The sequence below is a fragment of the Ipomoea nil genome, unplaced genomic scaffold, assembly GCF_001879475.1.
Source record: "Ipomoea nil cultivar Tokyo-kokei standard unplaced genomic scaffold, Asagao_1.1 scaffold2403, whole genome shotgun sequence".
Taxonomy (NCBI): Eukaryota; Viridiplantae; Streptophyta; class Magnoliopsida; order Solanales; family Convolvulaceae; genus Ipomoea; species Ipomoea nil.
The window spans coordinates 35684-53869 of record NW_017618831.1 but is presented as its reverse complement, the minus strand read 5'-3'; the positions used below and the strand labels follow the sequence as shown (position 1 = coordinate 53869).

Sequence of the window (18186 nt, the reverse complement as noted above, 5' to 3'; positions counted from 1 at the left end):
ATGTTCATAATTTTATCACTGTATGTTCATATTGTAAGTTCATAATGTCAGAGCTCTGTGTTCATAATTGCATAACTGTACATTCATAATTCCATAACTGTACATTCATAATTCTATAACTGTACATTCATAATTCCATAATTGTACATTCATAATTTTTGAAGCTCTATGTTCACAATTTTAGAGCTCTGTGTTCATAATTTTATCACTATATGTTCATAATTGTAAGTTCATAATGTCAGAGTTCTGTGTTCATAATTTCATAACGTACATTCATAATTCCATAACTATACATTCATAATTCCATAACTGTACATTCATAATGCCACAAACGAATAACGTCGTTAACGACGAGACAAAATCAATTTTATTTTTTAAACTAGAATGCTACATTTTTCTTGAAAACGACGTCGTTTTGGACTCGTGTCCACAATGCAGTATAGACACGAGTCCACGGCATAATTTGCGCAAGAAGCCCCATGCGGTCGAATATAAAATAGCTATATAAAAGGCTCAAAAATCTGAAATACAAGGCAATTGTCTCCCACGTGACTTTATCTACATTATTATCTACAAATAGCCATATAAAAGGCTCAAAAATCTAAAATACAAGGCAATTGTCTCCCATGTGACTTTCTCAAAAAAGAAAGTAAAAAAAAAAAAAAAAAAAAAAAAAAAAACTCAGCGACTGCTATGGAATCAACCTGCACACAAACCAAAAAATGCTAATATAAGGACAGTTTTTGAGCCACGTGCAGATCTTACGTTGACCGAGGCCCATGATTCTTGCCTGATATACCATTGTTCCGGCCAGTATCTCGCCGGAGAAGATGTATAGACAAAAAAGACGGTGGATAATCAAGATTGCCTGCATTAAAAAAAAAAAGGGCTTTTGCTTTGTATTTCAAATGGCACTGCAAGCTGTTACAAGCTTTACGGTGTGTTTGGTTGGAAAGAAGGAATTAAGGGAGAAAGGAATTGTAATTCGGTAGGAAAAGAATAAGGTGGGAATAAAGTATGAATTACAATTACATTGTTTGGTAGGGAGAAATAATGAAAATGAGAGAAGTGATATAAAGACTAAAATACCCTTTGCGCAATAATATTAATAATAACATTCAAGGATAAATATGTCTTTTTCTTCTCTTTCCCTTTGCATGAATTCATTGAATTGCAATTCATAGGGGACCTGTGAATTGCAATTCAATGAATTGAGGGAATTGCAATTCTATGGAATTGTCATTCCCTCCAACTAAACAATGTAGTTTATCATTTTATTGAATTGCAATTCAACTCCAACGCAATTCATGCCAACCAAACACCCCGTTATTGTATATTCAGGCCATCCATGGTGCCTTGATAATGTATATGCGTCTACCACGTGCGTATTATGCCATATAGCAAAATAGAAAAGTCGTACTTGGGACTTGCGTAAGATGTATTTTATACATTTCACAATCATTATTGTATGGGTCATGGTTCACACAAGTTGTATGAATCATATTTTGTATATTATAAAATAATATACATTTTGTACAAAAATAATGTACATTCAGTATAAAAATAATGTACATTGTATTCAGAAGATGTACATTATTTTTGTACTAAGTGTACATTATACTATATAATGTACATACAATAGAAAATAATATACATTTAGTATATTAAAAATATACTTTTTTATTATGGTCCATATAATAGTCTACACAATAATTTATCTTTTATTCTGGTTCCCAGAAATATTATTGTTTTGGCATAATTTTAAGCGCTTAATCTTGATAAAAGTTAGGCCTTTCAGAGTATGGATCCTTCCCAACTTTATGGTACATTTTGTTTCTCATTTACTCATTGGGTACCCATAGTGTTTAGACACTTTGACATATATATTCAGTACCAACCATACGCCATTAAATAGAATGATTTAATTCCTCAACAACACCAATAATCCATTCCACAAGCATACATTTTTATTGTTCACAAACATACATTTTCATCATGGCTATATTATTAGAGGAATTGGATCAAACAAAGCAGCATGGATACGATTATTAGTCTCTAAGTTCCTGAAGCTATGCCCATCTCCATATTGATACATGCACAGAGATACTCTGCCAACATTCTGGGTAACTGGAACGAATGTTTTAGGCAAAGTGTCATCTTCAAATAGAAATTTATTGGTTTTATTCCATGTTTCATTGATATGACCATCAACGTAATCACGAGCCTCTTCGAAAGATACTTTAGCCTCATTTGCGTAACATTGTATTGCTTTTGGTACATCACCCCTTTTCATCTCATACTGAAATCAAAGAAAAATAAAGAAATATGGTTTTATATATAGCAGTAATTAGCCAATGACCTTTTGGTCAAGTAGCATGAATTGACTCTCTCAAATAGCTAGGAGGTCATGACCCATGAGTTTGAGCTAAGGGTCTGGTATTGACTCTTTGGGGTTAATATGGCCAACAAAGTGCATACAATAGTGATTAATGTTCGAGTCCTAGCTAGCAGGAGCAGTCAATTGACTCTTTGTAGTTGGTATGGGCAACACAATGCATACAATAGTGACTAATGCTCGACTCCTAGCGAGAGCAATCAATTGGCTAGTATGACTAGTGAGTGCATATAGTAGTGACTAATGTTTGACTTCCAATGAGAGCAGTCAATTGACTGGTATGACTAATGAGTGCATACAATAGTGACTAATGTTCGACTCCCAGCAGGAATAGTCAATTGACTCTTTGTGGCTGGTATGGGCAACACAGTGCATACAGTAGTGACTAGCTAATGTTCGACTTCCAGTGAGAGCAGTCAATTGGCTGGTATGACATCAGTGACTAATGTTAATGTTAGACTCTCAACGGGTGCATAGGCAACATAATGCATACAATAGTCACTAGTGTTCAACTCCCAACGAGAGCAGTCAATTGGCTGGCTGGTATATGGACAACACAGTCATACAATAGGGACTACAAGTTTCGCTCCTAACCCAAAATAAATAAATAAAGAGTTTATACTTACATTTGAAGTTCCTTTATCATTTGGAAGACGGAGGAGGATAGATGACAAGCGAACTATTTCAGGGTACTTTGTGAGGTATTGTATGTCACTCTCCTTCAGTGGGTTGTTGACATGGATAAAAGCATGCAGTAATACTAGATTATTTCCTATTGACATCCATGCATTTTCAATGTAGTCTTCGTAGGGTGGGATCACTCCACTGTGGGCCCATTTTGCTTCTTGTAAGTGTGCTTTGCAAAGGGCCAATCACTACTCATGCATTCAAAACGAGTAAAATTAAATGAGAACATAATTTTTCTATAAAAAAAAAAAAAAAAAAAGTAAAGGCTAATCCCGATTGTCAATCAGGATTTGAAAAAAAAAAGAAAAAAAAAAAGAAATACCTCTTTTCGTAGATAAGGTATAATAAGGATATTATGTTCTTTAAGAATATCATATGCTACTTCGTTAACAAAGTTGTGGAGTGCAAAGTAACAAAACCGCATCTTCTCTGGGAGATGCCCAACTTCTGTTACATCGGGCCACCTGAAATAATAAAGATGTTATATAATTTGAATATCGTTTTGAACAAAATTCATAATATAATACAAAGTACTACACCTTAATTCATGATATAATGATAAGTTTTAGGTTAATAAGACATGAAATGATCGTTACATAAAAGAGATAGAATGAATTAATATATTATATAGTTACCTTTCAACGGTATCGGTGAAGAGTTGCAATTCTTCTGTAGTACCATAAATGTCATACAAATCATCAACCGTGCAAAGAAGAATGTCGAGCTTGCCCACTGTTCTTCTGCCATTTGAATGCTTTGGGAAGGGTGTTTTGCCAGTGCCCATATGAAATTCTCCACCGCTCTATCCCTCACGAATTCCATCTTTTCAGTAATACATGAATCCTTCCACCACCTGTTTTAGGAATCATTACGGCCCGCACGAGCTTAGCGTTCAGTAGGCAATATTTGAGACAGAAAGAAGAAGAAATTATTGCAAAATACAATAATATATATGTCAGCTCAAATGCGGTCAGACACTAATAGTGTTACAAAATGTGCTGTCAATGCGGTCTCATCATTAGTTATGCAAAAATGCACCAATAGTGTTAAAAAAACGCACAAAAATTAAATGCACCACAAAGCGCACCATCAGGTACGCATCACCACAAAACGCACCGGCATAAATTACTACTGGAGATTATGCAATTTCCGACCACCTGAAAGTGATCTTAAATCAAGTCGAAAGCCTTGTTCCGACCACTTTTGGTATCTGGAAAAACCTTTGCTGCTATTTCCGACCACTTTTTGCTTTCAACTTGATTTAAGATCACTTTCAGGTGGTCGTAAATTCCATAACTTCTAGTAGTGAATGCACCACACGGTGTTTGAAAACGCACAGTGAGGTGTGGTGAGATATGGTGCATTTCATTGTTGTGCGTTTCTTAATTAAAACTATTAGTGCATTTTTTCATATAACTAATGATAAAGCTGCACTGACAGCACCTTCAGATCGGGCTGCACTGGAACTTGGCCATATATATAGGGACTTGCCTGGACACGAATTTCAAATCCTTTAGATACACAGCTTGAGCAATGTTGAAGTCTACTTTAGCCAAGTCCAAAAGGGTGGAATTATTGGAGTTTGTTTTTCCTAGGTCAAAGGAATCAATGTAGAATCTAGCCTCCATCCTGGGCACCCTCCAGTGCAATGGGAGGGCTAAGGCACGTTGGACATGTGGCAATAGTTTGGGGTCATTGAGGTTTTGGTCATGTTTGATGACCTGTTTGAGATGCTTGCCAGAAAAATCTCTAGCCACTTCCAAAATTGTATCATCTTCCTTTGATAGAAAGGATGCTTCATATAAGTTTAATAATCCCTTAGTATCTTCACCAAGTTTGGGATTAAAATCAAGCCTCTTCCCATCCATGAAACCCTCAAATACCTCTGCATGCATGCAAATCAGATGTTAAAAGAATTCATAATGTTATATATATATATATATATATATATATATATATATATATATATATATATATATAATTGTTGGGCAAAAGGGTCAAATACATGCATACATCTCTTTCCATGAGTTTGCGTGGACAGAGCTGGGCCATCCTTTCCTATGAGTTCGTGTGGACAGAGCTGGACCATTGAATAGTTGAGATCAATGGCTTAAATTTCACTACTGTGCAACAGTAACTGCGCAACTGTACGTTCACTTCACTTGCATAGTTCGCGATGCTTAGCGATAATCTCAAGCATTCAATGACCCATCTGTCCATATGACTCAGGGGTATATATATAGAGAATTATATTATTATATTACAACCTGGAGAAATATCAAAGCCATTTTGTCTGAGAACTCTAAACTCAAGAGCTGTGGAATACAGGTCCTTCTCTTCTGATGACTTGAAATTGTTATAACCACTCTTCTTCGTATAGATATCCGTCAAAGCTGCATTGATTTCGTCCAGAAAATGGTAAGAACAATCAAACTTCTGCAGCTGATCAATCATCTCTATTTTCTCCGCTTCTTTAATCTCTTCACTGTTCAGCAAATCTTGCACTTTCTCCTTCAACTCGTCGCGCCGCGTAACAAACCTCTCACCCTCAACCATTAAGAATGTTACCCAGAAATTAAGTATGAATATAAGTGTAGTAAAGATGACACTGCTGGAAATTATGGAATTTCCGACCACCTGAAAGTGATCTTAAAAGTTAAATCAAGTCAAAAGCCTTGTTCCGACCACTCTTGGTATTCGGAAAAATCTTTGTTGCTATTTCCGACCACTTTTTGCTTTCAACTTTATTTAAAATCACTTTGAGGTGTCGGAAATTACATAATTTCCAGCAGTGTGATAAATATATAGATAATTGCTTACAGCATAAGAATTGGTGTTGAGTGATTGAATGAAATTGAAATCCCAGGTGGGAGGTCCATAATTTGCAGATTTTCTTGGAATTGTTGTTGTTGTTGTGGTCTGATAAGACATGCGAAAGGAAGAGGTATGAGATTTTGGACGGGAAGAAAGTTTGTGAGTGAAAGATGAAAGCACATTCGCAATTGAAGCCATTGAATAACACTTGTTTTTCCTTTTAATTTGTTTACTTTATCACTGAATAGTTATGGAGGATTGTGAGTTTTGGGTTGCCACTTAGCCAGCTTTTATAGAGATATCAATTTAGCTATGGGTTTCCGTCAACCTATAAATGGACCAATCAAAAGAAGATATCAGAAACTTTGCATGCATGTTGCTTATAGATCACTGTTAGCCAATCGGAAGAAACTCTTACCTCCCGGCCAACCAATTCAACCACCGGCTAAATAGACCAACCAGAAGAAGCTCTGATCTCCCAACAGCTAAATGGACCAATTAACAGGAACAACTGAACAAACTTTGCATGCATGCATGCAGATAATATAATTCATGCAGTTGACGACCAATTGGAAGAAGCCGTGGCCTGATCTCCCGGCCAACCGCTAAATGGACCAACTGGAAAACAAGCTTTGCAGGTATGCTCATTAACAGAGAAACATGATACATTAAAAGAAACATCATCGTCCAATGTTTTCAATATAATTGTGTTGGAAATGCAGGCAGCTTTAATGTAAGGGACCGTTTGGAAAGCAAGAAAATGACTCCTGGAAAATGTTTTTTTCCGGAAAACATTTTCCTTTTTCGTGTTTGGTTGTATTCTGACAAACTGTTTTTGTGTGTTTGGTTCATTTTTTGGAAATCGAGCAGAATTATATAATTAAACATTTTAATTATTTTATTTAGAATATTACAACATGTATAATAATATATAATAATACAATAATAATTTTAAATATAATAAAAAAATAACTAATAATATATCAAAAATATTATGGTGGTGGTGGTGGTGGTGTGGTAGTGGTGTTATTTGTTATATAATAATAATAATAATAATAATAATAATAATAATAATAATAATAATTGGTGGTGGTATAACGGTGGTGGCAGTGGTGGTGGTGATGATGGTGTGGTGGCGGTGGTTGCGGTGGTATGGTGGTGGTGGTGATTGTGTGGTGGCGGTGGTTGCGGTGGTATGGTGGCGGCAACGACGGTGGTTGCGGTGGTATGGTGGTGGTGGTGGGGGCGGTGGTATGGTCGTGGTGGTGGCGACGGCGGTGGTGTGATGGTAATGGTGGTGTGGTGGTGGTGGCGGTGGTTGCGGTGGTGGCGACGGCGGCGACGGTGGTTGCGATGGTACGGTGGTGGTGGCCGCCGCAGCGGTGGTGGTAGTGGTGGTGGTAGCGGCGGCGACGGTGGTTGCGGTAGTATGATGGTGGTAGTGGCGGCGGCGGTGGTAGTGGTGGTGGTGTGATGGTGGTGGTGTGGTGGCGGTGGTATGGTGGTGGTGGCGGCTGTGGTATGGTGTTGATGGTGGTGGTAGTGGTTGCGGTGGTATGGTGTTGGTGGTGGTGTGATGGTGGTGGTGTGGTGGCGGTGGTTGCGGTGGTATAGTGGTAGTGGTGGCGACAGTAGTGGTGGTGATGGTGGTAGTGAGGTGGTGGTGGTATGGTGTTGATGATGTTGGTGTAAAAGTTGGAAAATGACTTCCCAAAAAAAGGGGAAGTCATTTTCATCCAAAACAAGCCTATTTTCCAAAGTCAATGGAAAATGATTTCCGTTGACTTGATTTTCCAGGCACATCCAAACAATGGAAACATGGAAAATGATTTCCAGAACTCATTTTCCAGATTTTCAAACACACCCTAAATCACTAAAATATCCCATTTTCCAACCGAACAAATTTGTCTTAAAAGAATACATCAAATTCTATTATATGCACTCACAATTTTCACTCTTTCACTTAGGGGGGTGTATTCAATCATGACTTTTATAGAGTTTTAAAGACTTTTATAATGGTAGATTTTAAAAAACTTTCATTGACTTTCATAGAGTTGTTCAAAACTTTTTAAAACTTTATAAGACTCTATAAAAGTCTATATAAAAAACATTCATAGACTTTTATCAACTTTTTATTTTAAAAAGTCTACAAAAGTCATTGAAATTCTAAATTGAATACATCCTTACAAACTTTCAATGATTTTGATTCTTATCATTTATATAATTTTCTTACAAAACATTTATAATATATCATAAAATTTTCTTATTATATAGTTCTTCACCCACATCAACATTCTCAACATTATTATTTATCTCCATAGTATGTAGGTTGAGACTTATATGCTAATTACTTATATATATTATTAATAAACAAAAAAAAATTTATTTCATTAGAAATTCATAATAATATTGAATAATAAAATTTATAATAAAAGAATAGATCAAATAAAATATTTAAAAATATAATTACAAGTTGCATAAAATAAAAAAAATTAATATTTATAATATATATATATATATATATATATATATATATATATATATATATATATATATATATATATATATATATATATATATATATATATATACTTGATATATTGTTAGGAATCACGCAAAGAACTATTATATTTGTAATAAGAGACTCCGAACAACAAGAAGGTACTACTGTTTGCAACCCCAAATTGTTGTTGCGAATAGTAGTTCGCTATTCGTAGTAACTTGTTAAAAATAAAAAATATATATATTACGAATATAAACATAAAAAGAATAAAAATCAAAATATATAAGTATTTATATGAATATTATGAAACAAAAATAATATTAGGGATAAAAAATTCATTGAAAAAATAAAAATCAATATAAACAAGCAATAATGAAGTAAAAATAATATTATTTCGAATTTTTAGAGGAAGATTGTAAAGTTTAGGAGAGAGAAAAAAATTGGTAGAGTGTTAGGTATGAGGAAAATATGGGATAATGAAGAAAAAATTAATTTTATTAAATTTAGATAGGTTTATAATGTTTAAACAAGGAGAAAAATAGAGTTTAAATAGAGAGAGAAAACATTCAAAGTTGTTAGAAAGAAAATTTTGAAATCTTGGAGTTGGTGGTTGGATTTCAACTATTTATATTTGAGAAGGAAAAGTCTACAAAAGTCTTAAAATTAAAAAGTCTACAAAAGTTCATAACTTTTTGAATACCACGTGACTTTTAAAGACTCTCAAAAAGTCTTAATCGAATACCACACGACTTTTAAAAACTCTTTAAAAATCTTGATTGAATATCGCCTGACTTTTAAAGACTCTCTAAAAGTTTGAATTGAATACCCCCAAACTTTTAAAGTTCATAAAAGTCTTTAAAACTCTATGAAAGTCATGATTGAATACACCCCTCTTAATTAAAGAGTTAAAGTTCATAATATAAGCAATAAGGATAACCACGGGGACGGTTCAAATCAAATTGGACACTGTAGCAATTGAATAGAAACCCAAAAGGTTTCGGTTCGAGTTTGATAAAATCGGGAACCGGTTAGTTCATGTTCCAAATAGAAAAACAAATAATTAAATAGAAAAATTTTAGAAAAGGTTGAAATGCCTGCCACCTATAACTTGAAATTTCAATAAAATATATAAACAACGTAATCTTGGTAAAATTAAGTGCAAGTCAAAAATTATTTTTATTTTTAGTTTAATTTTAAAGTTTAAATATTTGTTATAACCATTTTTAAAAAATTTTAAAATGATTTTTTTTAATAATTATTGAATTTGGACTATTTTAAAAATAGAAAATATAATTTACACAAAAAAAAAAAAATCAATTTTGAACTAGCGATTCAAACTAGAAACGAAACAAGAACCTTCAAAGGTTCTGGTTCTGGTTTGTCATTTTCCGAAACTTGTTTTCCCCTTTAATTTGTTTCCTTTGTCACTGAATAATTATGGAGGATTGTGAGTTTTTGGTTGCCAGCTTTTATAGAGAAATCATGCATACCTATCAACTCTCCTGTGAGACCTCTTGAGATATTCAAAGATATTAATTAATTATCTTGTTTGGTGTTTTCTATGTGTCATTTTATTTTTCTAATAATATTTGTATTTATTATCTCATATTTTCAATATCTTGATAGCACTATATATGCCGTGCTTATATTAAGATTTAAGACAATACATAACACATCAATTTTTCTTCTTCTTATTTATTTGTATTTTACAAGACTGTCTCACGAATCTTTATCTGTGAAACATGTCTGGCTAAGATGAAATTAAAATGTAATATTTATAGTGAAAAATGTATTATTAATAATGAGTAAAATGTACCTTCAACAATAAGTACAGTAGATCAGATCACTGTTGCCTAATGGGAGCAAGCTCTCCCAAGTGCTAAATGGACCAATCAGAAAAAACTTTGCATGCATGAAGATAACTTAATACAGTACATCACGGTTGACCAATCGGAAGAAGCTCTCTGAATTGCTAAATGGACCAACCATGCATAAGACAGTGATAAAGCAAGCATACACTTGAATCTATTGTTTAATTTAACTAGATGATTAAATTTGAAATAAAATCATACTCAAAAGATCTATTACAGTCAAATTAAAAATCAAAAATAAAAATTGATAAATTAGTCAATGAGGGAAATTAAGATTCATATTATTTCTTTAATGTAAAAGTAAATGCTTCATTGGAATTTTTTGTTGGTTTTTGTCAGAAAGAAAAAAATTATGCATTGATTTTTGACAAATGGAGAACATGGTTTATGATAGATATAGACGTGTATAGTAATAATGATGAAGTTATCAATGTTAGAATTTAAAAGTAACGGTGTTATAACGGTGTAAGGGTAGTTTTGTCTAACAAAAATGTAGTAGGGACAATTTTGTCTAATAACATTGAAGTGCACAACATTTAAAGTAAAATGTATACATTTATTAGCATACAAAAACAAGGACATAAATTAAGGATATAATCTTGATCCAGACTTATTATGTTTTTAGAATTATATCTAATTTCTTAACAAGAAACCACATTTTCATGGCTATATTATATTATTAATTAGGGGAATAGGTTCAAAGAGTAGAGTTTGGATATGAGTCTGAGTCTCAAAATTCTTGGAATTGATGCCATGCCCATCTCCATGTTGATACATGCACTGAGCCATTCTAGCAATGTTCATCGCAGCTTCAATGAATGTTCCGGAGAAAGGGCTACCACCTTCAATTCGAACTTTATTCATTTTCTTCCATATCTCATTCATCTCCAAATCAATGAAATCACGAGCGTCGTTGGCAGAAACTTTAGCCTCACCCATGTAGCATTGTATTGCTTTTGGGACATCACCTCTTTTCATCTCATACTAAAATATTTTCAAAGTAAATAACTTGCATATGTATATCTCCAAGAATATTTAAAAAAAAAAAACAAACAAACAAAAACATAAATACATACATATAATAATAATATAGAAAAAGTTTAGTAATAATCAAGAATATAAAAGAAGGGGGAACCCCGCCCAGTAATACCGTTGATTTAGGAAACACAAGGTTTAAGTTCAACTTTTCATATGAAAATGATATATTGACTTTCTTAATTTGAATTGGTCTGTGATTCTATGCACAACATAGGTTGTTTATTTCCTTGTTGTCCTTTAATGGCTAGGGTTAGCTTTTTTTACTCGAATCGGTTTTCTATGGACAATATAGGCGGGTTTACCTTCTTGAAACCTTCTCGTGCTTATTTTGCTGATTAGAGTCGCAAGACGATATTTACCATGTGCACAACATCGGGTAGTGGTTGCAGATTTTCCTCGTCGTCAGAATTTTTTTATTGTACCAAAAACAAATGGCAAAAACTTGTGTGATATCGTCTCACCATGAGACGGGTTGGTCGGGTCAATATGAAAATTAAATGTAATACTTATACGCACAAATGTAATACTAGTTAGGAATAAAGTGTTTATTACTTTAACATTTTGATTTAAAAGTATTACATTTTTCCAAAAAAGTACTATATTTTCCCTTATAACTAACAAACACTAGCCCACATTACTCTTTTTGATGGAAAATATAATACTTTTACATAAAAATGTAAAAGTATTACATTTTCACTTATAAGTACCAAATATTTTATTCCTAATTAGTATTACATTTGAGCAGAAGTATGACACATTTGCATGTTGATCCGACCCGTTTCACATATAAGGATGAGACGATCTCACACAAGTGTAACCCACCAGATCTGACCCGTCTCACAAATAAGGATCATTGAGACGAGATCTCATCATACAAGTGTAACCCAAAACAAATTAATCAGGGGTGTTCAATTTTTGCCAGCACCCTCTTTGTCGTTCAAGCCCATCATACCTAGCTAGTTTTACTAGTGTGTTGTTTACCTCTCATGTGATTTGAAGGTCTATTATACAGGGAAGGAGTTTATCCAGCCCACACCCTCAGATACTGGTTATGAATTTCCTCGTCATCCCAAAAACAAATCGAATTAAAAAACATAAATAAGTGAAAGGAATTTGTACATACAGGTGAGGTGCCTTTATCATTTGCAAGACGAAGGATCATAGATGACAGGCGAATTATTTGATGATAATCTGTCAAGCAATGCAGGGCAGCAGAATCCTCCACTGGGTTGTTGACATAGAAAAACCCATGAACTAATATTAGAGGACAACTTATTGAAATCCATGAATTTTCAATGTATTCTTCAAAGGTTGGAGTGTATCCACTGTCGTACCACTTTGCTTCTTGTAAATATGCCTTGCATAGATCTGCCCACTGTTCATGCACTCATAAAAAAATTAAAATTAAAATTATATAACGTGATATTAGTTAATTAATTGATTAAAATTAGATTTATAATTTTTAATCAAAATAATAGAAAATACCGATTTTTTGAGGTAATGTGCAATAGAGATGCCATGTTCCTTAAAAACATCGAATGCGACTTCATTAACGAAGTTGTGGAGTGCCAAATAGCAAAACCTCATGTACTCTGGGAGATGTCTTATTTCTGTAACATCATCCCATCTGAAAAATCCGAGTTTGTTAGACAATATCTATATATTTTTTTTTTTATAAAAAAAAAAACAATTCTAATTAGATATGTATTTAGCAACTTAAATTTATACTCTTTTTTGAAAGTGACGAGAGAAATTTATAGTCATTGTCCAAGTGTGTGCACGGGTAAACTTATTCATAGCCCATAAATCATGTACGAGAGGTAAGACTTATGTGAGGGGTTCGACCAAATAAAGTGTTGGTAATAAATTCACACATTTTTTAAATTCAAAATAGTGAATTATGTTACCAATAATATATAACTTCTGGGACAATCGCAATAAAGTTTGTCTGCCTATGTATTTGCATGACCCCTGCAGATTTAACCTTATCTACACCCAGAGCCATTACCCTAGCAGTTCTGTGTGGAAACTTATATTCTGGCATAACAGCGGGAGAACCTAACAAAATATTACGGCCGCCTAACTAACATAGGGGCCGGAGGGATAGTAAACTCAGCCAAATTACGACACTCGAAGGGCGTGACACGCACAATCCTATCCTATTCGAGTTTGAGTTTACTCCTTGCACTTCGGACAGTCGTCCATAGCATTATAAGGAGGACCCCCTTTCGAATTGTTGACAAGTTTGACTCCTAGTGAGAGCGGCTTATTATTCTTCTTGATTTGAACTCGTCAGCTACGACCAACCTACAATATTTACCTCTTAGTTTATTCGTGCACACTTTCAAATACTGATTGCGAGTTACTGCGATATATATATATATATATATATATATATATATATATATATATATATATATATATATATATTTTGAAAGGTTCCCGTGCGGTGGATTAATGTGCGTGAGATTTGTACTCAATGTGCGTGAGTGTTGTGCTTAATGTGCCTGAGATTTGTACTTAATGTGCGTGAATGTGCAAAAAATATTGATGTCAGCTTCTTCCCCATCCCCAGTATCCATTTGCCCCCTCCCTAATGATGATGATGCGGAGGCGGCTATGGTGGTTAAAAATTATAGGAATAATACAACAGAAATCCACACTTAGCTGCTGTGCAAATTTTACTGTGCGTGCGTCATTTATATAAACATTCAACTGCACTGAAGGTAGCTGATAATCCAGAATCCATGGCCAAATTGAAGGAAGAAGTAACAAGAAGCTTGGGCGTTAATGTGCACGAGTTTCTGTTCTGCTTCCTTCTGAGTTCGTAATTCTGAAATACGCACGCACGCACAAATCTCACGCACATTAAACACAATACTCAGGCACATTAAGTACAAAACTCACGCATATTAACATGACGCACATTAAGTACAAATCTCAGGCACATTCAGTACAAATCTCAGGCACATTAAGTATAAACCTCACGCACATTAATCCACCGCACATCCGCACGGGAAGCAACAAATGCACCTGATCCCTTCCCTATATATATATATATATATATATATATATATATATATATATATATATATATATATATATATATATAAGTTCAAATATTGATGTGTATAGCATAATTGTTATATATATAAGGTTACCTTTCAATGGCGTCGGTGAAGAGCTGCAATTCATCCAAGGTACCAAAAACATCATACATATCATCAATTGTGCAAATGAAGCAATTGAGCTTTGCTCCTATTCTTCTGCAGTTTACATACTTAGGGTTGAAGCTCGATCCGACTGTCCAGAAGAAATTCTCTACCACTCTATCCCTCACAAATGTTAATCTTTCTGGTATTAGTGATTTCTTCCACCACCTGAATTGCAAGGTTAATTTAGAGTTTAAATCTTATAGGTGAAGTAAACAAGAATAGCTTAGCATAACTAAAGTATGATAGTAACTCAACTTTAATTTGAATGAGTCCAGGCATTAAGTGGTTGTTTTATCTAGAAATCTTATTTACTAGAGATGAAAAATCAAAATAAATAAGATAAAAAAATATTTAAAACAAATATAAAACATAATTAATTAAATAAAATAGTTTGAATGAAAAACACATTATAAATCACTCATTTCACTATTAATATTTTTTTTTTTAAAGAGAAGAGTCACAACTTTAAAAATAAAAAAATCCAATTAAAAAAAAAAAAGAGGAAAAAGAAAAAATTCGGAAACAAAATTAAGTGCTCTGGGTTCAAATCACTGACTATTTCATATTATATTATATAGAAATAATATTGCGCCTTACCATCTAAGTCAAATTAACCTTTGTTTAAATTTTGGTATATTTAATATATATACAATATATATGAGGGGGCGTGACCTTGGACAAGGGCAGACTGGTCCCCAGCTCTACCTAGGACACAATGCTAAAAAAAGTTGTTATTTATTTATTTTACTTTGTTCCGGACTATACAATGATAGGACGAACCTTAACTCCCATTAGTAACCCACATACCTTGCCACAAATTTTAAGTCCTCCATATGTAAAGCTTGAACAATGTTGAAGTCTAATTTAGCCAACTCCAAAAGGATGGGATCTGAGGTTGGTTTTCCTTGGTATGAATTGATGAAAAATGTAGCCTCCAACCTTGGCACCCTCCAATGCAATGGAACCTCTAAGGCATGTTGCACTAATGCCAAAAGGTTTGGGTCATTGAGATTTTGGTCGTAGGCTACTCGTTTGAGATGTTTGGCAGAGAAATTTTTGGCCATTTCCAAAGTTGTTTCACCTTCTTTTGACAGAAAAGATGCTTCATATAAGTTCAGTAATCCCTTAATATCTTGGCCAAGGTTGACATTAAATCTAGACCGTCTTCCATCCATGAAACAATCAAATACCTCTGCATTTAAGAGTTCATTATATATTTATACATGTAAAGTTATACACACATAGAGAATCAAGCTCAAATGAGAATTACTATATTATATTCTCCGATCCATGAGAACGTAACTAATCTCATTGTTCATCTAAGATCATCAACGACAGAAAATTTTAAGTTTGGAGAAAAGATTCAAAATGCACAATCAGTTATTTGAGAAATGCATTATCAGGCTGCAGGCATTACAAGATGCACAATAATTATAGAAGTAATTCCAGAAATGCCACAACGTTTTTTAGAAAAATACTTGATAGTGCATTTGGATTTTGGAGAAGTTTTCAGATGCATAATCAGTTATCCGCAAATGCACAATAGGAATAATTAGCAATTCTTCTCTCAAAAGGTTGAACCCTCATCCCCAAGGACCCCCATACTTCGGCCCAAGAGAGAATTTGGGAGGGTGTAAATCACTGTGACTCAATGGCTCATCAGATAGGGCCAAAGAAGAGATCTGTCCACTTTGTGCATAATCCCACACTGCCACCCCCAAGGTTCAAACGTTGATCTCTTCCTCCAAATACTATTTACTGAACCAATGAGCTAAACCCGTTTAGATTCTTGATTTTGTAGTTCGGAGTATTTGGTATGCATGTGAATTTGTTTAATTTGTACAGGATCCTAAGTCAAGCTATAGAAGTTAGTGTATTTACCTTGAGAGATGTTGAAGCCATTTTGTCTGAGCACTCTAAACTCAAGAGCTGTGGCATACAAGTCCTTCTCTTCTGATGACTTGTAATTGTTACTACTCTTCTTCTTCTTCTTCATATAGATATCCATCAAAGCTGCCATGATTTCTTCCTCAAAATGGTAAGAACAACCAAGCCTCTGCAGTTCATCAATCATCTCCATTTTCTCCACTTCTTTCATCTCTTCATTCTTCAGCATATCCTTCACTCTCTCCTTCAACTCGTCGCGTCGCATAACAAAGCCCTCAGCCTGCAAGCATTTTGGCAACAAAATTTGCTTCTAGTTTCATATATATGCAAAGAAATTATTTAAAAAACTATAATTATAAAAGATGAACAAAATTACAGTATAATGAGTGGTGTTGAGTGATTGAATGTAAGAGTAATCCCAGGTGGGAGGCTCATAATTGCCAGATCTTCTTGTAGTAGTTGTGGTGTGATAACACATGCTAAATGAAGATTCTGCATGAGATCTATGAATAGATGGCAGGCAAGAAAGTTTGTATGTGAAAGTAGAGAGCACATTGAGGATTGCCATTTCCTTTTTCTCTATTTTTTAGTATTCCTGTTTTGGGTTGCAATTTTTATTATATATATATAAAGGGCAACCTCAGCTAAGTTGGTCAGACCATTGATTTAGTAACCAGGTTATAAGTTCAACTTTCGGTGGAAACGACCTATTAGCCTTCTTGGTTTGAACCAGTCATGACCAGTTCTGGGTAATTTAGGCGTGCTAGCTGCTTTATCTCTTTTTGGTTTTTTGTCGGATCATAAGGCCAGCGGACTGGCTGAGTTTACCCAGTATACACCCCTCAAGTAGTGGTTGTAAATTTCTCTAGTAACCTAAAAAGAAAAAAAAGGTTTATATATATATATATATATATATATATATATATATATATATATATATATATATATATATATATATATATATATATAAAATATGTTGAGTTCCTCTGATCTGGGTACTGTGGTTGCATAATGTTTTAAATGCCTCTGAGAAACGTAACCAACATGGCAAGGCATCATCAACTAACAAAGACTACCTAACCTATTCTTCACCATGTAAAACGTTTTCAATCATAGTTCCCTTCTTCTCAAGGATTTGCAAGTTGGGACCTACATATGTCGGCAAAAGATCATCATTTGTAACAATATGTTTCACACTTGCTAAAAGAAAAATATAAACATATATATACTCGCTCAATATGAAACGGAGATTTGAAGGGATAAGTCCAACGTCTTACTATTGAAACGCGGTGCTGATTAATATACAAATACAGTGAAATAAAGTTGCATATTCATTACTATTAAGATCAAACACCTGTTGGAATCAAGTACTACTATACCAAAAGTTATAGATAGTAGCAAACGTAACGTTCGTTCAACGATTACTAGTTATAATTTTGGCATAGTACTAGTTAGTGCTTAATCTTGACAAGAGTCCTGTCTTTTCAAATTTCTTTTCCCAACTTTATGGTGGGTTTTGTTTCTTATTCACTCATTAATTATTTTGAGTATATATACAAAATTCATCACCCTTAAATAAAATCTCAAAATGAATTATTGAGGTAGAAAATGAATGCTACGATTCTGTGGCTGGAAGAAGGTCCCCTTACCTGATGCTGCTGTCAAACTCAGAATCTATACAGGTGGATTGGTCATTATTAGAGCATCTTCATTTGGATTTTATTTTATTTTATTTTATTTTTTTGTCATAGAGAAAAAATTATGCATTGATTTTTG

General features: G+C 33.9%; 3 protein-coding genes across 3 annotated transcripts; all 3 read right to left on the bottom strand.

Annotated features, from left to right (window-relative positions):
* Positions 1–1888: 1888 nt before the first annotated feature.
* Positions 1889–3268, bottom strand: LOC109152425 (myrcene synthase, chloroplastic-like). The gene is made up of 2 exons (XM_019300111.1): positions 3022–3268; positions 1889–2299 (listed from the first exon to the last, which is right to left on the bottom strand). Exons 1-2 carry the CDS (start codon positions 3175–3177, stop codon positions 2000–2002), a joined length of 456 nt encoding a protein of 151 aa, XP_019155656.1. The 5' UTR covers positions 3178–3268; the 3' UTR covers positions 1889–1999.
* Positions 3269–3532: 264 nt separating this feature from the next.
* Positions 3533–6119, bottom strand: LOC109152208 (terpinolene synthase, chloroplastic-like). Its single transcript, XM_019299796.1, has 5 exons — positions 5903–6119; positions 5350–5629; positions 4574–4967; positions 3718–3935; positions 3533–3546 (listed from the first exon to the last, which is right to left on the bottom strand). The coding sequence occupies exons 1-5, from the start codon at positions 6092–6094 to the stop codon at positions 3533–3535; spliced, it is 1098 nt and encodes a 365-aa protein (XP_019155341.1). The 5' UTR covers positions 6095–6119.
* A 4693-nt stretch (positions 6120–10812) lies between these two features.
* On the bottom strand, positions 10813–17012 carry LOC109152419 (terpene synthase 10-like). The gene is made up of 7 exons (XM_019300104.1): positions 16787–17012; positions 16405–16690; positions 15331–15715; positions 14470–14688; positions 12794–12935; positions 12432–12683; positions 10813–11254 (listed from the first exon to the last, which is right to left on the bottom strand). The coding sequence occupies exons 1-7, from the start codon at positions 16976–16978 to the stop codon at positions 10937–10939; spliced, it is 1794 nt and encodes a 597-aa protein (XP_019155649.1). The 5' UTR covers positions 16979–17012; the 3' UTR covers positions 10813–10936.
* Positions 17013–18186: the final 1174 nt, after the last annotated feature.